The sequence below is a fragment of the Crotalus tigris genome, unplaced genomic scaffold (assembly GCF_016545835.1).
Source record: "Crotalus tigris isolate CLP2741 ecotype Arizona unplaced genomic scaffold, ASM1654583v1 scf7180000017568.12009008, whole genome shotgun sequence".
Classification (NCBI taxonomy): domain Eukaryota; kingdom Metazoa; phylum Chordata; class Lepidosauria; order Squamata; family Viperidae; genus Crotalus; species Crotalus tigris.
The window spans coordinates 11,678,610-11,705,847 of record NW_024096478.1 but is presented as its reverse complement, the minus strand read 5'-3'; the positions used below and the strand labels follow the sequence as shown (position 1 = coordinate 11,705,847).

Sequence of the window (27,238 nt, the reverse complement as noted above, 5' to 3'; positions counted from 1 at the left end):
ACTGTTTTGCACACGTCATGCTACGGGTAATCGGTCTGGGGGGGGCAGCAGCAGCGAGACTACATTCCCCTTGGTTGTTACAGCACTTTTCTCCCATTTTCCTTTTCTTTCCTACGTTGCTGGTGTTTACGTAAGTCTCACGGAGGTCTTCGGGATTCACAGATGGGGAGCGTGATGGTCCGATCTCCTGCGTTTTGTCGACTTCGCGAGTCTCCCCCCTCCGTCTTCCCCTCCGTTCCGATCTATTCTTTTCTTTCTCCCTAGTGGCATTTCAGCTGATGAGTTTTCACTTGGTTAGTAAAGCAAGCTAGTCTCCTCTTCTCTAAGAATTATATTATTAATATATATATATATATATATATATATATATATATATATATTATATATATATATATATGTTTTCTGAGGTTTTCGCGGGTGTTTGTATGTAGGTCTTTGGTTGTTCGGGTTTTCTCCCGCGTAAAATTTTACGCGGGAGAAAACCCGAACAACCAAAGACCTATATATAACCAAAGACCTATATATATATATATATATAATATATATATATATATATATATATATATATATATATATATATTAATACACTACTATAATAGTGTGTCACACTTTTATGTGCTGGTCACTGACCAAATAAATTATTATTATTCGTTGGAAATGAGGCTCTGATGGAAGTAGCTTATTATCTAAGATCACGGGATGGTGGCCATCTAGACAAGGCCAGTGAGAGGTCTTTCTGTGTTCCTTTGATCAGTATTGTTAGATAACAAAAAAACATGGTGATAGAATCCTGTACCAGTAATGTTAGAGTTCTTTAATTATGAATAGAAAATGTTCTCTGGCAAAGCACCTTCAGGTGCTTTGGAGAATAGCTTAATTCCCTCTTCTTTATGGCAGCCGCTGAGATATTGGAACACTGCTATCATGTCCCCCCTTGTCCTTCTCTTCGTTAAACTAGACATATCCAATTCTCACAACCGTTCCTTATATGTTTTAGCCTCCAGTCCCCTAATCATCTTTGTTGCTCTTCTCTGTACTCTTTCTAGAGTCTCAAGAGTACAGAGAAGAGCAACAAAGATGATTAGGGGACTGGAGGCTAAAACATATAAGGAACGGTTGCTAGAATTGGGTATGTCTAGTTTAACGAAGAGAAGGACAAGGGGGGACATGATAGCAGTGTTCCAATATCTCAGGGGCTGCCATAAAGAAGAGGGAATTAAGCTATTCTCCAAAGCACCTGAAGGCAGGACAAGAAGCACCGGGTGGAAACTAATCAAGGAGAGAAGCACCCTAGAACTAAGGAGAAACTTCCTGACAGTGAGAACAATTAATCAGTGGAACAGCTTGCCTCCAGAAGCAGTAAATGCTCCAACACTGGAAGTTTTTAAGAAGAGACTGGACAGCCACTTGTCCGAAATGGTGTAGGGTTTCCTGCCCGAGCAGGGGGTTGGACTAGATGACCTCCAAGGTCCCTTCCAACTTTACTACTACTACTATTATTATTATTATTATTATAACTTTTCTAAAGGAAGTGAGAAAACAACAACAGTTTTCGCTTCAATCTTTTCAAAGTACATTAATCCTAAAAAACAAGAAAGGGCTAACATTGTTCACAGACTAGAATTCTGTTGGCCACGCTCAATTTTCCTGTTCCAGATCAAGTATCAGAATCAAGAAACACCTGGATATTTATTCAGGTTTTAGGCAAAGATCGTCCTCTGCTGTATTATTGAAAGGTGTGGTGAACATTTTTAATTTCTGTGGAAACTCCCCCAGGACAATTTCATTTAAACATTGTTACATTTGAGTTCTGTCAAAGAGTTAATCAACAAGTTATATATATATATCACAATACCATCCTTGTCAGAACTTGTCTCAGCACAAAACAGGTTTGGAAGGCAAAATGTTTAGACAATCCATGGAAATCATTTCATTAAATTACTGTATTACAAAACCCCTACATCATGCATCTCTTCCAGCTGATGAGTTTTCACTTGATTAGTAAAGCAAGCTAGTCTCCTCTTCTCTAAGAATTATATTATTAATATTATTAGATTTCATCTAAAATTAAATTATATTACTTCTAAATTTAGGTAGAAAATTGCTATTCCAAATTCTGACATAGCAATTCATGGATATGGAAGTATATTAATTCTTGATTCTAAGACTGCAATGTTATGTCTATTTATGGGAAAATAAACTTCACTGAACACTTCTGATTCAACAGAATACTGTTGGATCAAAGATTTGGCAATTTCCAATCATTTTTCATGTTAACCATTGGTAAAGCTATGAGATCTAGATTACAAACATCCAGATGACCAATAAACGCCAGTAAATAAAAAAAATCTAATTGGTGGACATTTGGATGCTATAACACAGTCTTTGTGATTTATTTATGTCAGATATTGGGATGCAAGTACAAAGAGCTGTGATCATGCTAGTTCACAGATCAGCAGGGCAAAATCTAACAAGTTTAGTAAATGTCAAAACCTGAAAAGGGAAGGATATATTTTCCACTCCAAATAATGTAAATACTTTCAGACACTATGCACTTTATACATCTTTAGAGGCCAATTCAAAATCTAGTGTAATCATTAACAACTTTTTATGTTGTCTATTAATTAAGTAGGCTGTAATTTATGTAGTGGTTTTTGCCATACATGCATTACAAGCCTTTCCAAAGTAGATGATATCAGATAAAAGAGACCTCTTCATAAGATTGGGAATATAGATGTTCCTATAAGATTGATATATACCACCCAAAATAAACCCTTTGGGACTTGCATCATGAGTTAATTCATGAAAGTCATAAATGCTATATAGCATACCTTTCCTCTTCTTAACGATGGATCTTCTGCATAATTCTCTTTCTCATCACTCTTCTCTTTTTCCATGCAACATTTTCCACTTCCTGCCAATGGGCAGCATTCCTAAGCAAAGAATTCATTCCATGATATTCAGGAATATTATGATAATACTGGAAAGAAAGCTAGAGGGGGTTACTTATTATTGTTTTGAATAATTTTATTGCTGTATATTTCTTTGTGCTATTTACAAAATAATCACTTCTTTCATTCACTGTTCCAATAAAACAGCATTTCCTTCCATTAATGGGCACTTTCAGCAAAATGAATTCATTGATCATTCATTGTTTTCTTACCGAAGAAAAAGCACTAAAGCTGTCCATTATAGGTCTATATCCAGTGCAACGGCACAAATTACCTGGAAGAAATGATGACACCGAATAAATTTATTTCAGTGATCAGTATGCATTTTGTATCACCCTTTTAATGCACGTGCATCATTCGGGCAGACTAACAACAATTATAATTAGCATAAACTTTACATAATTTATAAAAGAAACAATCATTTTTATAAAAGAAAAACTACTTAGGAGCAAACCAAAGTAAGAAAAAAATATCTTCAAATAAACTTTTATTCAGTGCATAGAAAGAATGCAGGCATAATCCTCTGCAGGCATAGGATTGATTTCTATGGTGGAAGTGTTTCCTCTCTGGTCTAATCTTTGTTCCCTTCAACAAAATAAATGTATAGATGAAGACTGTTCCTATAAACAAATATAATGTTAAAGGGTACATGAAGTAGGTACCCTTAACCATACCTTAATCAAAACTTGATTACTTTATATATTTTAATTTATTACATTAAAATTATACATTATACAGTTATTACCTGTAAAAAATAGCTGCTTCTTGTGGTGTGTGTCTAAATTACTAACAAGCTTTGAAAGAAATATAATTTTTTTGGAGAAAGATAGCCTACCGTCCAAAGATGCAACAATCTGCTCCATGCTGGGTTCAGGATGATTTCTCAGAAGAGAATACATAGACATCACCATTCCAGGAGTACAGAAGCCACACTGAGAGCCAAAACACGTTGCCAGCCTTTCCTGGAATCAAAATATCTAAATTTATAATCCACAGGAAAACATTATCTTGTACATATATTTCTAACTGAAGACCTGGTTCTGCCAGCAGGCCTGGGGAATCCAGAGCAGGCTTGAGCCCATTAAATGGTTAGTTTGAATGTGAGTTGTCGCGGGGGTGGCGGTGGGTGGGGATTATTATTTTATTATTATTATTTGTTACTTTTATTCTTTTATAGATTGTTTTTATATCTGTGTAAGCCACTTTGAATCGCCATGTGCAAGGAGGCAGCAATATAAATTTTCTAAATAAAATAAATAAAATAACTATTTTTTTCACAGCGTGGACTTGAATTAATTGTTGCCATAATGATTTGTTTATGAATTGTTATCCTTATGACCTTATTATTCCAACTCTATACTGTATTTACAGGATTTTTTCCATTGATTATTATAAAAAACAATTACTTTTTAAAAAGAGAAAATGTTGTTGTATATACACTGTATGTCTAAAATAAGGCGACAGAAATTGTCACAAATGCTCTTTCTCCTCTGCTGCATACACTGCATGAATCTTGAGCAAAAACTGCATTGCAAGGGCTGATGCCTGTACAAACTTTCACCACACGCAGTACAGCCTCTATGCTACACTTTTTTTCTCACTGCCTTAAATTGTAGCCTGCAGTGCAAGACTTAAGAAGAAATCTTCCTAAATGTTTTATCTCTATATTACAAAGCTCCTACATGCCCACATTTTTGATGCAGAACCAATGCCCAACTTGACAATTTGTTATATATTCACTGACAAAATAAATGAAAATACTGCCAAAAATAGAGATCTCACCCTAAAAGGCCCCATGGGAACAGAGGTCAGACAAGTGCATTAACATTTCAAACTACCACATAAAAGTTTAGTTGTAATCCTTTAAAGAATCTGTCATAAACCTGATTCTACATTGCAAGGGGCAGTGCTTTTTTTTGTCATAGAACGCACCGGAACGGTGTTCCGGCACCTTTTTTTGAAGGGAAGAACCGGCTCCTTCTAAGCCACTAATGCGAGTTAAGCTCTGGCTCGGTGAAAGAAAGCTGCCTGGGGAAATCGGGGGCATCGACCCGGAAAATTTCCACGAACCTGAAAGCAGACCCTCTTCTCTGCCTTGGTTCACGGCGCTCCCCCCGCCGCTGTCAGCTTTCCTCAACCCTGTGTTGACTGCCAGGGACCAGGACTGGTTACTGGAGTGAATCTCTTCAAGGGACCAGGTGTGCTCCCAAAGCAGCAGCACTGCCACTGCCTTAGTCACTCTGGCTCCGGAGGAAGCTTCTGTGTCATCAGAGGCTCCGGAGGACGAGGTGGCAGAAGACAAACACCCTCTCAAAAGCTGTGACAATGTCATCTGTCAGCTGATGCTGCTCATGTGATCTGCCCCCGCTCCATAAAGGATGTGGTGTGCTAGAGGCTTCTATCAGTCCACCAGAGCTGTGCATGAGTTCCAGAACCTTTTTTTTTTTTTTTTTTACAAAAAAAGCACTGGCAAAGGGTGATAGGGGAGCCCTTCCGTTCTCTGGCAAATGTGGGTCACAGTTAGAGCAGCAATACATTCATCAAATACCTTGGCACATATATCAATGAATGGGAAGGAAGAAGGAATCTGTTATTGCAATCACAACAGCCAGATAAGGAGAACCATGAGAAAGAGGTATTTAGTGAGATGGGAGCTAAGGAAGTTGGGAACAGAAAATTGTTAAGAGTTATTCTTCAACTCAGATGGTATGAACCAGGCCTGAGAAAAAACTATAGATTCTAACTCTCAATTCAGTTTTGAAAAAAACAAATCTTAACTGGTATAACCGCTTATTTATTACTCTTACCTGTATAGGATTAAGTTTGGTCTTTGTGGTTCCCACTCCTTCTACAGTGGTTATTGCAGCACCATGGATGGAGCACAATGGAAGCAGACAAGAGTTGGCTGGATAATGACTTTGGGATGTAAAGGAGAGTATCCACATGCTTAACCATTAAATAGTTGCAAATGATCTCTACACCATCTAATCTGACATGTTGTCTGGGACCTCAGCATTTCATAGCCCTTCAGAGAGACCCTAATGTTGGGTCAGCACCTTGGAATAATATTTGCTATCACTTGAGTCAAAGTTGATGCAAATTTACATTAAATATCCATGTATTGATTTTCATTAGAGATGTAATAGAATTCAAAAATAATTCCTGTGATTTGAATTGAAATAAAAAGCTGTGAGAAGAGAACCTTTGTGCTTGATGGTCCCCTGCAAGACCCTTGCTTTCTTTTTTTACACCTTCTTACTTTGAAACCAGCCATCAGGAAGCATTAGAATATAGGACAAAGTACCAATAGGGTTGAATTAAAGGATATATTCCATCAATCACCAGTTATAACCTGTTCTTACTTTGGTAACGATTCAAAAGATTTGCAGCCAAGAGAAGTGCTACAGAGTTTCACAAGCATCCCACCAACTTATATAATAAAGGAAGTAAGGAGGGACAGTGAATATCTTCTTTTGAAGCTCTGTAGCTTGAACAGGTATTTATTATTTTAACCAAAGCTTGGCATCAGGCCTCTTAAATTCATGTGGGCCCACTAAGATTCCAACTGCTTCACCACTCTGTTTTTGGTTATTCTTGTCTGACAGAATTATTTTTTTGCTATCTGTATTTCCACAAGCTACATCAGAAAGTTTCCTTAACTTTGCATAATCTTTAGGCAGAATCCAACTTCCCTCCTTCTGAAGGATACTGTATTTTTTTGGTTTCAGGATTATAGGTTGATATCATCACAGTACAGGCCCCACAGCCTCCAATTCCACAGCCATATTTAGTTCCAGTCAGGTGGACTGATATAGCATATTGTTAAGGAAAGAAAAACTGATTTCCATTAAAGACTGTATATTTTGACAGAACCATTTCCCCATTACTTTAAATTTCCATAGGGAACAAGTGGGAAGAAAATAAATAAGGATAAATTTCCTTACAGTGAGGACAATCAATCTATGGAATAAATTGCCTTCAGAAGTTGTGGGAGCTTCATCATTGGAAGCTTTCAAAAAGAGACTGGACCATCATCTGTCAGACATGGTGTAGAGTCTCCTGCTTGGGCGGGGGGTTGGATGAGATGACCTACAAAGTCCCTTCCAACTCTGTTATCCTGTTAAAGTACATCCTGTTAAAGTATTCCTCGACTTACAGCCATAACTGGGACCAGAATTATAATTGCTAAGCAAGGCAGTTGTTAAGTAAGTCACGCCTGATTTTACAACCTTTTTTTGCCACAGTTATGAAACAAATCATTGCAATTGTTAAGAGAATTGTGTGGTTGTTAAGCGAATCTGGTTTTGACTTTGCTTGTCAGAAGCTGGCTGGGAAGGTTGCAAAGAGCAAGTACATGATCCCGGGATGCTGCAACTGTCATAAATACATGTTCAGTCTAAATATATTGTGTAAGTTTCTGAATATCCACAAAGCAGTTGAGCAGGAATAATCTTTGCACATATATCTATTGCAAGGTATATTTAGGATAAATTATATCCAGGAAATAAAAAAGGTTATTTTTTAAAAAAATACAGTAAACATCAAGTGGCACTGTAAATAATATCTTGAAGGCTTTTCTATTCTTGTAATTAAATTTGATACCAATATTTGTAAACTAAGAAAAACCCAAGTACAAACTTTTAGTAGCTGGTTTGAAGTTGCACTTTTGGGAGCCTGTCCCACAAAAATAGGGAAAGCAACATTTTCCGATTTTCCATTCCTGCACCCACAACTGAAATATAAAGTAATACTTCGATCTATCTATCAATGCTATTATTTTAGGAAAGGTGTTAATTTCTGAGAATCTACTTTGCATAATATGAATAAATAGGAACCAAAAGGCTTTGTTTTCGTAGGGAACTGAGGTTTACTTTGGTTACAGGAAAATTATCATGCATTTTGCATAATCAACAGAATTTATTATGAAACTGTCACTGTGTAAGAAATTTTATGAACTGGAATAGCCATAGCAACAAACCAGCCAATGAGAACTGTTTTTGATTAAGACACAGTATTGGCTGTGTGAGGCATGTGATCCAGCCTACATCTAGGCCTCTCTTAGTCTTCTCTGTGTCGTTTTTCTGATCTCTAAGTTAAGAGTTGTTGTGTTCCCCAGAGTTGAATGAAACTGTATGTATCATGTTTATATATATTTTATAGATAAAGTTTTTCTAAACTATGCTTCCTACTCATTTTGAATGTGTGCTTATTTTTGGGGCTTATTTTTGTGTGGAAAGCTGTACACTCTAACAGAAACACTGTAAAGAAAAAGGATACGCTCCTTTCTCAGGTAATTAAGCAAGTATTCTTCAGGATCGGGGTAGTTCTCTATCACCTGCATTGAAAGAAGATTTAACAGTTATAAAGATATAATGCACTTTTCCCCAATAGGTTTAATGTTGCTTTTAAGAGTGGAATTTAATACCGAATACTTCCCCCTCCTTCTTACTTAGGCTTAGCATTACAAGCTTACAAATCTCTTAGCACAGTGATGGCGAACCTTTTAGAGAGCGAGTGCCCAAACTGCAACCCAAAACACACTTATGTATTGTTGGGTGCTGGGTGGGTGTGGCCCATTGGGTGGGTGTGGCCTATTGAGTGGGTGTGGCTGCAGTGGTAACAGCAGACTGAGTGGGACTAAAAAGTTCAATCATTCAATTCCAACTTTGCGAGATGGCGACAGAGGCCTAAAGCAAAAAGTTTTTATAAAACCCCACTGATGGCATAGGACTGGGGTGACAGCGCGCAAGCCCACAGAAAGGGCTCTGCATGCCATCTGTGGCACCTGTGCCATAGGTTTGCCACCACGGTCTTAGCATGTTTGAGTTAATTCAACTGAGATTTGAGACATCTGTTAGTAGAGAAGGACAATGCAAAATTCTTTGGGCTGTGGACATTCAGATACAATAAAACCATTAGAATAAAGCCATAAGAAAGACCATAGCAAATCAAAAGACAAGAAATAGACCATCTTTCCGTCCACCCTCCCTCCCTTGGCAATATAGCTCCATTTACATTTTACTCTCTGTGCGATGCACGAAAAAATCCTTTAGGTATTGATATGTTGATGGGAACAAACCATCATAAAGTTCTACTAAAAGATTTCTACTCTCTCATAAGAAAACATCATAGTGACATTTGCTGGCTAAATTTGAGACTGTAACCTGCTATTCTTTAAGAAAGACTTGTTGATTGCCTTAAAAACAGATAAGATACAAAGTAACCTTGAAGCACCATCTGCAAGAAACTCAGCTCAGCTTTTTACTTGGTGGACTTTCTGATTGTAAGTTTTTTGTTTAGTTTAATATATGACAATAGAAGAAGAACAGGAATGGATTTCTCCCACAGAGGAAGTAGAGAAACAAATTCTTTATATGTTAAAAGCAATTATCCAAACTCTCTTTATGCAAGCTCAAACTATGACTTCAACTAAAGAATCATCTATACAGAATTCTATAGAGAAGGGGAAACAATCAAATGTTATGACAGAAGACTTAGATACTCAACAAATACAAACTGTGGAAAACACAGGAAGGAAACTGATAATAGAGAACAAGGAAAGGACTTTTCTAATAAACCAGAAGGAATTTGAAGACAAAAAAGAAAAACAGATGAAAGACAAGATAAATACTTTAGGACAACTGCATCGAACTGGAAAAATAAAGAGACAATCTGTTAAACCAGCTAGCCCTCTTAAGAAAACAGCAACTGAACGCCTTTATCAATATCAAACAATAGTTACAACAATACAAGGAGATCTTTTTGATGATTTAAAAGCGAAGATACAAAAGATGATTTGGCAGAGGAAAAAAGCTAGAATTAGACTGAAAGGGATTGGGGTTTTGATTTATATATGAGATCTAAAATAGAATATATTTAAATAGATAGAATATGTATTTTGAATATAAGATATTGTAATGATTTGAGATAAAAAATGGTTTTATAAAATATAGAAATATAAATATTGAAATAAGAATATTATATTGTCTTATTAGTTTGCTAAGATATATGATAGATTTTACATATAAGGTCTGTATTTTAAATATTAGATCATATGAGAAATTGTGATAAAGGAATTGTGTTTAATTAAAATTTGGAAAAAAGATAAATATTAAATGTTAAATTAAAATATTAAGGGAAAATCAATTACCAGGTTACTGATTTGCTAAAAGTTTGAATGTTTATAGATAACCAAGACTTGAATTTAAGATATTGTCATGAGTTGAGACACAGGTTAAATAAAACTTAGAAGTATAAATACTAATAATTAAATTTGTATATTAGCTTGTGGTATAAATGCTGATGGTTTATTTATTTATTTTTCTCTTTTTCTGGAAAGGAAGAAAGGAAAGAAGTAGAAAAAGGAAAAGAAAAGAAAAATTAGTAGCCCTAAATATGAGATAGGAGACTGAGAAATTGGGATCATTTAAAATCTGGAAATAATAAAGATTAAACGTTAAATTTAAATATTAATGCAAAATTAAAGTTAAGAAAAACTTATTAGGTTATTGTCTAAAAGATGGAATGTCAAATTAATTAAAATATGTATAGACTGAAGATTATTGATGAATATTAGAAAGGTATTTTTTGTTTGATTGATAGAATAAGAACTGTATTGATCTGAATATGATAGTAGCTCTTATGGGGGAAAGAGAGGGAATTTGTTGTTGTAATACTTTGAGATTTGTATTGATGATATTTAAATGTAATGGAAATACGATGCTCAACCGCCACGCTACTTTTCAAATATGTAAATGCAATATCGGAAAATTAATAAAAAACTTGGATATATAAAAAAAGAAAACATCACAGTATAGATAGGTTTATAGTTGTTTATGATATGAAAACTATTTTATTTTTTGCATCTCCTTACAGAGGCTTTTTGGAATATAGAGACTATTTGGAATACATTATAAACAATTGTAGTTCAAAGGGACCTCTGAAGGCAATGGTTCTTTTGTTTCTAATTAAAATATTCAGGGAGCAGTGGCGTTATTCACACCTCCTTCTGTTACTTATTTTATTACTCAAATGGCAAGTTAAGACTGGCTGAGCTGTGATTTTTATTAATTGATAAACTCTGGTAAAGCCCCAAGGCACCATGTTTACCTGACTAGGAATGAACTTGAGGCAACACCTTAAGTTCCTTCAGGTGTCCATTTACTTCTCTAAATTAAATCAGATGTTTCTTCCAAATATATATTGTCTCACCGTATCTCCAAATTAAAACTGTGTAAGGTGAAGAAAGAACCTGTGAGTAGTGTCAGAACAGTGATACAATTTAAAAAAAATATTATCAGCGACCCAATTCTAATGATCTTTTCTCTCTCTTCGTTGGATTTAGAAACAGTCTTCCAAGTTGTGGCAAACATTTCTTAACAAGATTATAGATGATTTTTGAAATGAAATTTGACTCTGTAGTTGCATTTTGGATTGCTGAGTACTAGATGATGTCACTTATGATTCCAGTTTGATTTATGATCTGAACAAATTATCTGTTCAATACTCAGAAGTCTAACAGCCTAGTTACTGAAGTTGGCACTATTAAGAATGATTGCTAAATGTAAACATGGAAAGACAATATCCCCTGACTGGAACATGTTCTAGTTATGGCATGTTTGCAGAAAAGAGAGCAAGGGAAAGAGTAAGAGAAGACTGCAAAATGTTAACAGGAATATGAATGAGGTAGGTTGTTTCCTGGGTATTTCTTTATATTTTAATACCCTGTTTTGTGCTTTTATTACACTGTACTAGAATTCTAAAATATAAAAAAGCAAAAATGTAATTCACTTCAGACCTAAGGGAAGGGGACATTTAAAGTTCCACATTTTAAACCTCTCCCTTCAAAATTTTCTAGTTGAAAATTTGTAAAATATATTTCTGGATGCCTTCTTGTTTTCTTTCATGTGTCATGCAAACTAAAGTGCCCCTTGAGAATATCAGTTTGTAGTAAATCTGGCAAAAAGCTACTTAACATATTTGTAAATTGATGCTATAATCATAAGACTACCTAATTACCAGTTTTAAATAGAAAAAAATGTTATCTGACTTAATTCTTAATCACTTTTCAGATTATTGTTTAGCAATGTCTTAATTAGCTTAGTCTTGGCAAACTCTTTATAATAATAATAATAATTACACAATATAACAAAATCATTTCTGTAACAGTTCAGTTCATTTAATGGATTTAAGATCACTGTATACCTGTTCTATTTAATAAGTTAATAAGTATGTCACAATTATGTAGTTTTATTTCTGGGTAAGCAATTACTAGTGCATATACACAGATCTCTCCCTTGTACTGTAAAGATATAATATATTGCAAATCAGAATGAATCACTGTACAGTGTCAGGAATAATATAGCATCATAGGGCATTCTTTACCTTCCTGATTTTTTAAAAAGAAGAATATATGTTCTGTTAGAGAAAAGCAATCCTTACCTTCCTTCCATTCACAAAAAATACAAGCTCATCTGATGGTTGAGGACAAGTCATTTTGCAACTGAAAAGCGCACTTTTAGAACTATCAGGAATGATGTGGTAAAGAATGAAGGATTTTTCAATGACAATCAATTTTTAGACACTAAGCAACAAATGAAATGAGGGAGGAGGAGCCTGAATAGAATTATTCAAAATCTCCTTGGAAGGTGGTTTTTCTTCATCTCCAAGCATAGATGGATTTATTTAGTTGGAAGAATTTAACACTATTTAGAGGTAAATCAAGTTACTTTAAGAATCACTGCACTAATTTAAGTCCAGAGTTCAAAAACTGGGAAGAGAACATCCTCTGGACTTTTCCCTTAGAGGAAAGCATATTCATTTATTCCTACTTCACTTGCAAGTGTTCTGGAAGGTAGGGAATTTTAGGAAGGGAAGCATCCAGGAAAATGATGGGAGAACAGGGGGCTGTGCAAAAAGTAAGACATGAAAAGCTCTTCCTCTCCTTTCTCAGCTGCTAGATTACAGCCCAGTGAAATGGCACTCATGACTGAAATGTTTAGTAAGCATGGCGCTTTCCTAGTCCTTTAACTGGGTGAAATGATGCATCACAGGGCAAAACCTTTTGAACCAAGGTACCTCAAATGGGCTAATTTACAGAAAGCATCCAAAATCCGAAATGCAGGACTCCCATAGAAGTGAAATTTGGCAAATTTTACAGAACTACGACATAAACGTTAACGTAAAATCCTTTGTGACATAACACAAAATGTCAGAAAACATTTCCTGTGCTGATGCTTGATTGTGCTGTATAGTTCAACATAAGCTATTTTCAAAGCAAATACATCTCTGAATGTATCCCTTTTCCAGTGAAGGCAATACATAAGAAGCTCTGTCACTGCTGAAGTCATTAAGGAATCTGGTAAGGAAATATCTTTGTAAAGATGACTCAATGGGTCACAGGTTTTCTAGTTCTTAGCTAAAAAACCTATTTCACATGGTACAAAGGACAATATTTATTTCATTCAGATATAGGATTACGGTATATGCTATCTGCTAACATGACCATGAAAAACCAAGGAACAATTTTACATTTTTTAATTTATAAAATGTTTAGACTATCTTAGTTTCAAAGGAGTCTAAGCAGTGTGCAATGCGAGAATATAAATAACTAATTTATAATTAGTTATAATTATAATACAAAACAGGCATAAATACCTTGGCTCCGAAAATCCCGTGATCAATTCCAAAAGCCAGTTTGCAAAAAAATGCTGTTATTAGTTGATTGAAAGCTGTGCAAATGCAAGCCACCATTGCTTGTAAGCAAGTTGTTCCAAAGGAAGGATACCTCAGTGAAACTGCTCAGTTTCATGTCCTCTTCCCGTTGTACCTTGAGATAAAAGGGAATTTTCAACAGGCACTCCTTTGTCACCGATTCTGCATGGGAAGAAGTTACTTGCAGGTTATCTATTAGATAGCTAGGCCTCTAGCTATACATGAATGTATAAATATTGAGCAGTACATGAATTACACTTTGCAATAACTGATAACCGATGCTGTTCCTGTGCCAATATTTGCAGTTTGTTAAGCTGCTTGGCTTAATAGGCTTTTTGGGCCAGTCAAAGTTTCCAATGGTCTACAAATGCAATCTGATACAGCAAAAATACAGGAATCCAGTTATGAGATAACAATGCATCCTGTTCCCAATAAACCTCTAATACACGGGTCCCCAACCCCTGGTCCGGTCCATGGCATGCCAGAAATCAGGCTGTGCAAACAAGTGAACCTCCATCTGCGGGATGCAGGTAGCACATGAAACCACGTCCCCTCTGGTCTGAGGAAAAACTCTCTCCATGGAACCGGTCCCTGGTGGTCAAAATGTTGGGGCTGCTGCTCTAATAAGTAGTCTAGGGTTGGGCCAGAGCTGCCTGGTCACAGATTCTACCTGTCCATTAGGAGTTGTGAGTCCAGAAGGTTGTGGCTTTTCTTTTTCTGGTGAAGAATAATCTAGCTGAGAATCAAAGTTGGTATTATTTTGGCGTCAGCAGCCATAAGAATTTTCAACCATCGAGGGGGTAACTAGAGGATTGAATTTGGACAGGATTTCTTATAAGAAATTACTTGATTTGGTAGGGAAGGATTGGCAATTAAAATCTTTAGCTGAGTTGAAGGAAGAAAATATTGTACACTCTTGGTTTCAATATAATCAATTGTTAGCTAGGTGGAGTTTAGATCAAAAGGTTGGCATTACTTTAGAGGGTGCGAATTTGATAAAACAGATTAAAGATCAAACTCTAGCTCATATAAAGAGAATTTATAATGTTTTAATAGAATTGGATTCTGAAACGGAATTAGTTAAAGATTGTATGGTAAAATGGGCACAAAATATTCAAGAGCCTATTCTATTGGATACATGGGAGACAATTTAGGTTAGAAACATAAAATTTACTCAAGCTCAAAATTTGAGAGAAAATTTTTATGAAATGTTTTATAGGTGGCATTTGGATCCCCAAAAGTTGTCTTGTATGTATCCTAACTTGCAGCCCAAATGTTGGAGATGTGGTAGTTTGGATGCAACTTATTTTCATATTTGGTGGACTTGTAGAAATGTAAAAGCTTTTTGGATTAAAATTTGGTGGATCATTCAGAATATTTTTAAAAGAAAGATAAAGTTTACTCCTCAATTATTTTTGTTGGGTATTATTGTAGATTTTGATGTTAAGGAAACTAATTTGATGTTGAATTTAATAACAGCAGCAAGGCTGTTGGTAGGGCAATATTGGAAGAAGGATTGTTTGCCTACTATAGAAGAATCGACGCTTAAAGTGTCAAATTTAGCAGAAATGGCTAAGATTTCTGCTTATTTGAAGGATTATTCACAAGAAAGATACATTTCGGTTTGGAGAAGATGGATAGATTATATTTTGTAATTTTTGTAAAACTTTTCAATTAAAAAAAAGAATTTTCAACCATCCATTTTGCTTGGGTTCCTTCCAATCCAAGTTTGGGCAATTTCCACACACTGGAACAACTTTTACTAGATCCCCCATTCAGCTCAGGGTGACATTATGAAGATGAATATCAGATGCATATTGATAATAGCTCCTCCTGAATAGATGAGTGAATTCTTCCAGCAGATTCATGTAGATGTTAAATAGGACTAGAGAAATGACCAAGAACTAGGACACATATTGATTTCTATGGGGAAATTTTATATTATATGATCCTCATAAACAGGTTGCACCAGATGAGGTTTCTGTATCATTAAAAACAAAAGTATATCTTGCACTCCATACCTGTGGTGGTTTCACCTCTTCTTGCGTGGGAGAATAGCAGTTATTCCCATGGATGTTTGTACAACCCATGATGAAGGACATTTGACACTATGATGCAAACCCTAACTTCCATGCTTCTTGTATCCTGATGTGGAATTCACTTGAACCTCCCCAGTGGACACTTATGACTACCATGGTCATAATTTTAAATTAAAAAAAATGTTTTCTGAAGAGGAAAAAATTAAGTTCTCACTTCTCCTCTCTTGATTTACTGTAGGTTTAGTAATCTCATTTTGTAAAAGATGGGAAGAACATAGTGAAACTCATTGGAGAAAATACCTGACTCTGCACCACATATATTTGACCTGAAGGAATTTCAGGGAATAGAAAAACCAGTTTCAATTGGTCCTACTTCTGATACTATGGGTGCCACATTGCTTATCGTTGGAATTATATATACACTTGCAAGACCTGTAAGATTTGTAATTTAATCTGAAAGAACAGTACATTTCCGTAACATATCTCAAAGCAAACAATCTTCATGATTATCATCAGGTGACACTGGAGAAAGTTTTTGCCTAGAAACATTTCTTGGGTTTCATTTCTTGGGTTCTTGGGATTTTGTTGGGTCTCAGTGAGGTGCTGACACCTACTATTTCCTTTAAGCACCCATTTTGAAAATTGTCTCTAATGTCAATGCTTAGAAACCTGATTTCTATTTATTATTTTTCTGGAAACTTGAAACTGTACTTTGTAGAAAACAGGCACTTCATTACTGAGATATTTCTTCTGTCCCATTCTTAAACGAGTTTTCTTCCTTATCTCATGTTCTATGTACAATAAAAGCATTTCTCTATCATTTCTACAGCTGGATTACTGATGCACGTGGTTATGTTGGCAGATAAAGAGGAAGGATGCATGATGGCACTGTTTCTAGTAGCATTCTTCACAATTATGTGGTGCACAGTAGATTCAGTCAAAAATATATCCTAGGGATGAGGAGCTTTCACAAGCTTCAGTGTGACATAGTATAACCAATTTCATTTCTAGTATTAGAGAGGTCCTTTTCATTTTGGGTAAGGGAGTTGAATAAGATGTTGATGGCCAATTTGTTCTAACAGTAATAGAAGCAACTATTTCAGGTATAAGGCCAGGATGTACAACTACATGTCATGATAAATTCCAGGTTGTGGCAATAAGTTCCAATTATTTCTGCTCCATAGCTATGAAAAGGAACAGGAATTTATGCTCTTAAAAGAAAGTACAATATACTACCAAAATTTGGTTCAGACTGCTTAAGTAGCTGATTAAATATGGGAGGCAGAATGTTCTTTGAGTTCACTTCTGATCTGAAGATTCACAATCATATGAATTGGGTCCTTTGATATTAATAACAGATTTCATTCATTTCATTCCATTCCATTTGATTTGGAAAAAGAAAATGATTTGGAACTTTACTGATCTTCTTTTGAACTGAATTGAATTCCTAAATCCAAATTTCATGCTGCCTGATATCTATTGCATTCAGAAAAACAGGTCAAAGGAAGTTCAAAGTGAGTGCACTCTAAAAATTTAAATTTTCTAAGTAAGCAGAACTTCTTTGGTATAAATAGAGTGAAGGACTTTTGAACTTCCTGATTCCATCTGATTTATAGAATAAACAGACTTACTTACCCAAAGTTAACTAATATCAATCACTTGGGGCAGACTTTATATTTATGAAACCCTCATTAATCTGAAAATAAGAATACTTGTAATTTATTAAATGCCTTTGCCCAAGCCTATGTTAATTTTAAGAGCCATTTTCTTGTTTGTTTTGAATTATATTTGGCTTAACAATAGCTTTTATTTGTTACAAGAATACACAGAAAGTTTTAAATGTGTACAACTGTAACATAGGAATGAGCATGTTTCAAAATTTATAATAATAACCATGACAAACTAGGAAATGTGCCATGTGCTTATATAAGATATACAATAAGTACTCAACTCATCAACTCCAGGTTTGTGTAGAAAGCAATTAATCCTATATATGCAAGTGCAGTCAGAATTTATATTTTATAATATAATACAACCTTAACAAAAGATTTTTAAAAAATGAAAATGAAAACAAGAATGCTATATAACTCTAGAGCTATTCAGCAAATTCTTCAACAGTGCTTCCAAGTTTAGCCTCCCTCCATTTCTTATGCTGAGAGTAATAGGGCAGGTTAAAAGCAGTAGTTATGTCTTGGCTCTAAAATAGTATGAAAACAATTTTTCCCATAGCAATTGGCATTGTTAAAATATTGAGATTAAAAATGTTATTTCTAGATGTATGTTTCCTCAATCAACAGCATTCCCTGGCCTGGCACTGGGCAGGTCTGCTCTTGTTAAGAAGCAGTGATGTTAATGAATAGAAAATCTGGAAGAAATCCAAAATTTTATCCATCTCACAAATATAATTTGTCTATTTTTCTGCAAGAGATAGGATAAAATAAGTGTTCTCAACTGTCCTCCTCAAATTTCTCAAGAGAAAGGTAGCCGCTATATATCTGCAGTAATCAAAACTATCCAAAGCCAAGCCAATAGCACTTTTTTATGGTGCCCAGCTGGGCCCTTCTCCAATTTGCACTATTAAAACTTGTTTTACTCAAATTTCTAAGACTGGCCCTTCAAGTTTCAAAATATTTCCCTAATGCCTCCCTGAGGCATAAAAGCCTCAGAAAGTAGAGGTTAGAGGGGGGGGAGGCCATAAACAAATGGCTGCATGACATAGCAAAATTCATGCATACATATATAAATGAAAACATGTATTTTATGCATAGAAAAACACATATCTAGATAAAATACCCACATTTTCTATAAATAAAGAGGCATTTACTAAGGAAAAATGTTCTTGTAATAAGCTAACACATTCCATTCTATTGATACAGTAATGATTTTTAAACTAAAGTTAGCAATAAAAGGGAATTGGAAAAAGCAGTGCTTTGCAGTCATTACCCAAAGTTATTTAGCAACTGAGTTGAATAAATATAATATCTTTGATCTCCACTGATTGTCTGGTGTGTTTTATTTCCAGCTTAGAATGAACCCAGAAAAGGTGTTTTAATCCTTCTGACAGAATAGAAGAAAGAAAAATAACTTTTTTACAGAAATATTTTCAAGATTGTCTAGGATATGGCTCAAGGTCCAAAAGACAAACAAACTCAACTGGAATTCCAAGAAGAAAATTTTATTTGGATAAAGCTTTTGCAAAAGCTGGTGGACTTAACTCATGCAGAAGAAAAAGCCACACCCACAATTTTAAAAAGCATACATTTATAACCTCTCATGAAGGTGGTTCCCCCCTCCCCTATCTCACTCAACAGCCCATTTGCTCATCCTGATCAACTAATCTGAAGCGCCTAAACAGAATACATTTCTCTTTCCCCTCCCAGGAAAAAGCCCCTTGCGTCTGTACCTGTTGTGTTAACCATGACCTACTTTTGCTAGCATAAGCTCTATCTTTATTTTTGTATTTCCTCTGCTTGCGGTTATGGCTGAGATCTAAACAACAACAATCTTGCACTTCTAAAAGCTCAATTAACTCCATTTTACAACTATTAGGCCATTAGGGTTAATTTTTTTTCATAAGATCATTAAACAATTTCTGATCTTATTATCCCTTACAAAGATGCTTCTGTTTTTGTGATGAAATGTTGTACTGCTGTTAGTTACTGCAGAGGTCCCTATGCACAATTGCCCGTGAGACTGGCAAGTGACATTTCTGCAGAAAATCCAGAGGCTTCAACACTTCTATCATAACACTACAATCTTCTTTTTCTGGAAAGCCAAAGATTTGTGTCATAAAAACATTCACTTTTCCAAAGTTGCAGTCTCAACACTCCTATTTAACATGATCAATACGAATTTCCCCCACCAATTCAGTAGATAAATTTAAGATTTTCTACAATTTGTAGCAAATATTATACAAAGAGACATTAATATTCTTTGTTTGCACACAAGTGTTCAGTTGGAATTCTAGCAGCAGGTATAGTCCTCGTATAAAAACATCAGCATAGAAGGAGTTGCTGAGGAGCACACAGATTCCTATTCAAATAAAAGCAGGAAAATTGATAATTTCAGGACTTGCAGGCATTTGGGATGCATGCCTTGCCCACATAAAAAATGGCTGTCTTGGTAGCTAGACACACAACATTTATTAGAAGGCAAACTGATGACTTTGCTCTCCATCATACCTTTTGACTATAATCTTCCACTACTTTAATTTTCTAAAAAAAATTGTGTGCCCTTATTAGTCATTTGTGTTTATGTGGCAACTCTTGGTTTCTTTTAATATAAAGGATCAAAAGAATAATTAAACCAAATGCAACATTTGCCTGTAAGGCATCAAGAGCAAATTAGTGTTGATGTGTATCAAGTTCCCCGATCCTGAATTCGAAAATGTATTGCTTACTTTACCTTTATGGCTATACTTACATCCATTCCAACAGATCCAAATGAACCACAGGGCATTAGGAAAGGTTGCGGTACTTTTTGCATAGAAGTGAACATTAGACATTGGAACCTTTAACTCTGTTAGCAATCTAGGATGAAAAATTAAAATTCACATTTGATTGAAAAATAATGATTTAGAACAGTGCTTCTCAACGTTTGTGTGACGGCGACCCCCGTCACACAAACGTTCTGTGCATGCGCGGTGCCGCGCATGCGTGACGGCCCCCATGCGCGACGTGTGTGCACGGGGCTGCCCCCATGCGTGGTGCGCGTGTGCGCCGCCGCGAAAAATGGCGGATCGCCACCTTTGGCGACCCCGAAAAATGGTCGATCAACCCCAAATGGGGTCGCAACCCATAGGTTGAGAACCGCTGATTTAGAACTTTATCCATAAAACAAGCTAAATGTGTTACATCTCAAAGTTTGCCTACGGAAAACCTTTTGAGTTTCAAAAGATTCAGATTTTAAATTCTAATAGAAGAGGAATATTGAAAAATAGACCCAAAATAAGGATGTGGAAAACATTGGAGCTAGAAAAACTGAGTAAATTTCCAACTCCTCAACAGTAGTCATCGCTGGTGCTCACAATGAAGTCAGGATGCATTTGCACATCTCAGAAGGGACATCATCCCACTTGAACCATCCTCTCCAATGATTATTGTCATTTGCAATTAAGATGGGTCTTCTCTGCTGCAGCTCCTGTGCTGTGGAATATTCTTCCTTCAAAGATTAGAATGGTCCCAATCCAGTTGGGTTTTTTTTTGTAAGGCTTTAAAATATAAATCTTAATAAATAAATGAATTGATGAATAAATAAGTAAATAAACTTAGCTGTGTACCTGGGCCTGCGGCTCTGAATATGTTAAGAGCCTATTTTTGGGCTCTACTGTTAATTCATTAATTATCTTGGCTGCTGTGTATATTCATTTTACAATTATTTTTATTGTTTTTAAATTTTTGTTTGAGAATTGTAAACTGCCCAGAGTCACTTGGTTGGGATGGGTAGTCCTAGAAATTAAATGAATGAATAAACAAAATCAATAAAACATAATGTTAAGATAAAATATGGCAACATGAAGAACCAAGGGGGGGGGCTCACTGTCCCTGATCAATGCCTGTGTAAGGGCCAGGTCTTCATGGCTCTTCTAAATAACAGTGGAATGGGGGCCAATTGGATCTTGGGGAAACCTTGTTCTACAGAGCAGACACTGCTACAAAGAAGGCATGCTTCCAATATCCTGAGAGATGACATTGTTTAACTGAAGGAATTCAGAATTCATCCCTAAAGAATTCATCCTTACAGGATTGAATTGGCTAGGCAGATGTTATGGGAGACAGGCAGTCCGTCAAATAATCACGCTTATGCCATTTAGGCTTGAATCCTGAAGAGGAAACCATCAATGAGCAGCCAGTTCCAGAGTTGCCAGATGAAGAATTGTCTGAGGAGCTTCACTGCCCAATGTCCTATCCCAGGCCAAGCATACACCAATATATAAAGAAGTAGTTGCTCAATTTACTAAATGAGGCTTGCAAACAGACACACTTGCAGTTTAGAGACAGGTTCTTCCTGATACATTAAAAATGTCTCATGGTGTGCTCAGAAAAATTGACGGCATGCTATCTCAATTTCCTACCTTTTGGGAGCAATGTAATTTTATATAAGCTAGAGCAATGATGGTGAACCTTCAAAAATTTGGAAAATGCCTAAGTTGACTTTGCTGGCACGTCTCTCTTTCACGCACACATCCTGAACAAAAGAGAAATAATTTTCTATCTCCTTCCCTATTTTCCCCACAACAACCTTATAAGATATGTTGGGTTGACAGAGAGCTACTGGCCCAAAGTCACCCAGTTGGCTTTCATCCCTAAGGCAGAACTACAATTCAGAATCCTGGTTTCTAGGTCGGTATCTTAACCACTACACCCAACTAGCTTAAGTTAATTTGTCAAGATTTAGCTTGGAACAAAACTGCTTTTAAATCAATTTCAGGATTGGCTAGAAATGAATGTTCAGGAACCTGAATTAATATAGCTGTGCTATCAGATTGATGGGTATTTACAGCAGAAGAAATCTGGATCTGAGTCAATAGACCTGTTGTCAATCCTGCAGTTTCCCTTGCAATACCTATCCATGAATTGACATCGCCAGATGAAGCCATTTGGGTTGAGGTGCTTGCCCTTGACTTACCAGAACAGAAAAGCCACAAAGGTGCAAAGAGGACCTATGGGGGCAAAGGACACCTAGCTGCTATATAACCTGCCAAATTTAGTTTCTTTGGGGAAATGGAGCCCACCTGGATTACAAGGGATAGTAAATTAGAGACAAATTTTTGCAAGTTAAGTAAACACATCATACCATCCTATTGAAGGACCTAGTATTTTCTGTTCTGCTGAAATTACAGGAAAGCCTGTCTTGCAAATCCAGGCCATGATGAATTCATGGACATTAACTTTGTTGAGAACCAGGGGATTCCCCAAAAGTGCCATGAACATGAATAATAAATGTTGTTCATTATTTTAAGCAAACTTGGCCTGTGCGAGAAGTCCACACACTTGTCTCGCCGGTAGTTAACAAAACATCTGAGATATTGTTTCAGAATCCCATTCTCTCATTCCATCTGCCCATCTGATTCTGGAAAAGAAATAGATCTGGACATGCAGACTTTTGAACATTTCTTGCCAAAACTTGGCAGTAAATTATGGACCATGGAAAACATGTTGTAAAAAGAGTTGAGCAGTATCTTTGGCTGTGTGCTCATCACTGGGTCTTTCCTCTGACCTCTCCAGCTTCCTCTGTTCCAGCTCAGATAAGCTCTTGCAGGAATTATTAGCAATTCATCAAATTTTCCAGGACCACTTATGAAGGACAAGGACAATTATGAACGCTTTGCCAATTGTCATCACCCGGCTGGGCATCCTTCAGCAGGGGGGGAATTAGTTGCAGTCTCATCACCTTATCTGATATCCATCAAAGAAACTGGCTCACTTGGGCTGTTGGTTTGATCTCTGAGCTGCAAACGTTTTGTCTCCATTTGGGGGGGACATCTTCAAAGTGCACTGAAGATGTCCCCACGAATGGTTTGTAGCCAAATGTCCAAACGAATTGTTTGCAGCCAAATTGCCAAGCTCGAAGATCAAACCAATAGCCCAACTACCAACCCAAGCTGCTAATATTCAAACACATTTCATGTTCACCCTGTATCCCATCTTTCCTTATTGGGCTCTGCTGCACCTCCAAATCCTCATTGTTTTATCTCAACAACCACACCACCCATTGTGGTAGAAGAGAAAGCTGAATATAAGGTAGGCCATATTTTGGACTTCCTTCTTCACTGGGAATGTCTCCAGAATTGTATGGACTGAAAAGGTTATAGACCAGAGAAGCATTCCTGAGAAGACATGGGTGGTATACATGCTCCAAGCCTCATATATTTTTTCTATCAGCAGTACCTAGATAAGCCTTTTCAAATTGCAGAAGAAGATCCTGAGGAGGGGATAGTGTCATAGCCAGCATTGACTCTGATGAGGAAACTGACACTGAGACAGTTTCAGTGTTGCAAGCAGAGGAGGCTGCACTGCCTAGTAACTTGGAAACACAGCTAATGCTGGTCTTGAAATTGAAAGATGAGGAGCTGCCACCTTCTCTCAGTACAAAGGCTTGCCACATAGAGAGGAAAGATGCCTTGCAAAGCTCCCTGTAAGAAAGGAACCCCCTCTTTCCATATGAGTAACACTGGAGTTACTTTTTTTAAGAAGAGCAGCAAACTCAAGCTTCTCCAATGGCAATAAATATTTGTTTGCCTAGATTTTATGTGCTTTGACTCCTAACTTGAAACCTTGTGACTATGACTCTGGACCTGATGACCTTTCTTAGACATTTGTCACTTGGATTTCACTTGACCCCTCTTGTGCCTGACTTTGGAATTGAAAGTCTCTCAAGGCAAACTTGCTGAGCTTTGGGCAACTTGATTTTTCTGGTATGTGTGCATATGCATTTGCATTCACACTTCCTTTGTTACTTATTCATTATTCATTTGCTTCATAAACTTCCTAATAAAGTTTGCAATCATGTTTCTGTATGTTCGTCAGTGCATGGCCTGAGACGTGACAGATAATAACTAGCATTGTGAATTACACCTGGAAGCAAACCACAACCAGTGCAGCTCACAAAACTGAGGGCTTACACAGGAACACTGAGACATGGCCATTACTATCTTCTGTACCATTTGAAATTTCCAGGTGGTCTTCACTGCAGCATGTCCAGGGCGATATGATCATAATCTAGGTGCTCAAGTGCATAGGTCATGATTATGACAATGCAGGGAGCCACAGCCACCATTTTTGATTTTCCCTTTCAGCTTCCCACAAGCAAAGTCAGTGGGGATGCCAGCTTTCGTGAAGAGCCGTGGTGCCACAGTGGTTAGAATGGATTCTTGCAGGCTGACTGCCCACTGTCAGGAGTTCAAGGTTGACTCAGCCTTCCATCCTTCTGAAGTTGGTAAAAAGAGGACCCAGATTGTTGGGAGCAATATATTGACTCTGTAAACTGCTTAGAGAGAGCAGTAAAGCACTGTGAAACAGTAATTAAGCCTAAGTGCTATTGCTGACTTCGGCAAAGGGAGAAAATGCCCATGGGACCATGTTCATATGCCATACCTATCCAGGCAAAAGGTGGGCACAGTGCAGGCACTTGGGGCTGGGGCTTGCAGAGGTGCTGGATGGGAGAACACACACTGTGGAGGGAGTTTGATTAAAATGCAGTGAGTAGTGGTAAATAATGGGAGGCATGAAGAGACTGTGGATAAAGATTGTTAGAGGAGATTGATTGGACTTGTGAAGCGTCAGGAAGCTTGTCTGGAGAGATGGTAGTCAACGGGTGCAGGTGCAGGGAGACAGCAGAAGAGGAGTTCAGAAACAGGAGAAAGAGTACATGGTAGCTTAACAGAGGTTGAGATGTAACCACAAACTCATAATATCTTGAAAATTACTGAGGGAAGAGCCAGAGATCTGATTAGGGATTAAGATAAGATCTTAATTGTTTGGAAAATGCTAGAGCTATGCAGCATTTGGATTTGAAATGGTAAAGCTGGTTTGGAGGGCATCATGTCATCCTGGCCAAACAAACATTTTGTTTAAAAAATTGCAAATGGGCTAAATGAACATTCATTCATACCCTCTCTGAAGCAGTTTTCCTTTGAATCCAAAATGCTGTACAGCCCTAAAATACCTTGTAAAATTTCCATGCCAAGTTAAACAAGTCTTTCTTCATAAAGACTGCATATTACCTCCGTCCTGAGGAAACAACTATTTGCTTTACCTACTTGATGACAGACAACTTTCCTGTACCTTTCCTGAAAATGACTTGAAGTAGAAATAGACAACAAACAGATTGGATGGCCATTTTGTGTTAAATATTTTCCTGTTTTGGTTAAAAGTGAGTACATTGTATCACAATTGGAGGTCTCTTTCAAGCAACCATAGCAGAATTGCATTTTTTTGGGGCAATCAAGGCAAATGCCTTGATTATGTGCCAACAAGTCATTTTCAGCTTAGTGTCTAGATAGATAAACCTTCTCCATGACAATCTATACCCAGCCTGTTCTTTCAAGTCTCTCAGCAGTGCATTCATCACCATCATAACTGAGTCACCCCTCCAGCTACTGATCTTCTTTTTTCTCCCACCTTTCCCAGCATTACAGTCTTTTCTAGACAGCTGGGTCTTTGCATCATGTGTTTGAGGTGGAATATTTGAGCCTGGTTATTTGTGTCTTAAGTGAGAATTCTGAGTTGACTTGCTCAATGGTACATTCATTTGCTTTCTTGAGTGTCTTATGTTATTCTAGGAGTCTTCTCCAAACACCAGAGGTCAAAGAAGTCAATACTGTAACTATCTTTAATGCCTCCCACTTAGCAATAGCAAGTGATTGTGTACTATTGCAACAGCAGTTATTTTTCTCTTTTTTGCTCTATTTGAAACAAATTTTCCTTTCCCATTTTTTCTCTTGCCTTCCTCTTTCCCTCTTTCCTCGTCTTTCTCTTTCCCCTCCTTTTTCATTCCTATCCTCTTTCCCTCCTCTCTTGCTTCAGTTATTCTACTTATTTCCAGAACATTGGAATAATGTGAGAAATGGATTGTCAACATCCTTCACGAACTTCATTTATTTATATTAGGATGACGCATGCACAATTACTTGGGAGTTAGTCCATGTCAAAATCAGCAGAATTTACTTCTGAGGATTGTTGCATTCCATATCACAACTGGAATTCCTGAATGCAGGTTTGAGACTTAATAGAAAATGTTCAGTGCAAAGACAATATGGGTGTTCTCACTGAAGAAAACCAGTTACCAGATATCTGAATAGACAAAGGAGGATATGAACAATTGGAAAGTAGGGCAATTGGGAAGAAAAGGAGAACATATTGTTTAATTTTCTGGCACTTGCAACAAACATTACAATGAAAAACTGAGGGGAAAATTCTATTTAGATCTACATGCATATGAAATTACTTTCTCCAATATCAACCAGAAAGACTGGTTTTTCAACTGCAGTATTTTTCCAGCATACCTTTATTTATTTATCTATAGACTGCAGTGATCATAGGCGGGCATTTGGTGTGGTGGTTAAGGCATTGGGCTAGAAACAAGGAGCCTCTGAAAACTAATTCCAAGGCACAAAGCAGCCAACTGAGGGACCTGGGTCAGTCTTTCTTTCTCAGTCTCTTCTGAAAAACTTTGCCAAGAAAACTGCGGGACTTGTCCGGGTAGTTGCCAGGAATCAACACTGATCTGAAGGCATGTGTGTGCTTGCTCACACATAAACACACAAACACAGAGTTATCATAGATTTAAAGCATCTGAATTGAAGACAATTGCTGGAATTAGGAAATAACTAAAATCTAGACATAAGTCTGACAACAAACTAGGTAAAAAAAGCAGACAATTTACAAGGTCACATGAACGTTTGTATGACTACTATGGTGATAATACAAAAGATACAGTAAAAAGATACTAAAAAAGCCAGATAATATTTAATTTTAGGCCACATCTGCCAGACACAGGAGGACAAAAAAGAGAACAACCCTCACTCCCTATTTC

General features: G+C 36.7%; 2 protein-coding genes across 2 annotated transcripts in view; one reads left to right on the top strand and one right to left on the bottom strand.

Moving 5' to 3' along the window:
• The window catches only part of AOX1 (aldehyde oxidase 1), a 71,998-nt gene extending 59,471 nt beyond the window's left edge, over positions 1-12,527 (bottom strand). The window contains exons 1-7 of the mRNA XM_039353624.1: positions 12,393-12,527; positions 8,229-8,286; positions 6,661-6,757; positions 5,759-5,867; positions 3,787-3,913; positions 3,164-3,225; positions 2,832-2,933 (exon numbers count right to left, since the gene is read on the bottom strand). Of these exons, the coding sequence (XP_039209558.1) occupies positions 2,832-2,933; positions 3,164-3,225; positions 3,787-3,913; positions 5,759-5,867; positions 6,661-6,757; positions 8,229-8,286; positions 12,393-12,446 (609 nt within the window). The 5' untranslated portion in view covers positions 12,447-12,527. The remainder of the gene's footprint in view (positions 1-2,831; positions 2,934-3,163; positions 3,226-3,786; positions 3,914-5,758; positions 5,868-6,660; positions 6,758-8,228; positions 8,287-12,392) is intronic.
• Positions 11,497-27,238, top strand: part of KCTD18 (potassium channel tetramerization domain containing 18) — a 42,885-nt gene continuing 27,143 nt past the window's right edge. Inside the window, exon 1 of the mRNA XM_039353682.1 lies at positions 11,497-11,636. The gene's annotated coding sequence lies outside the window, so the exon portion shown is untranslated. The remainder of the gene's footprint in view (positions 11,637-27,238) is intronic.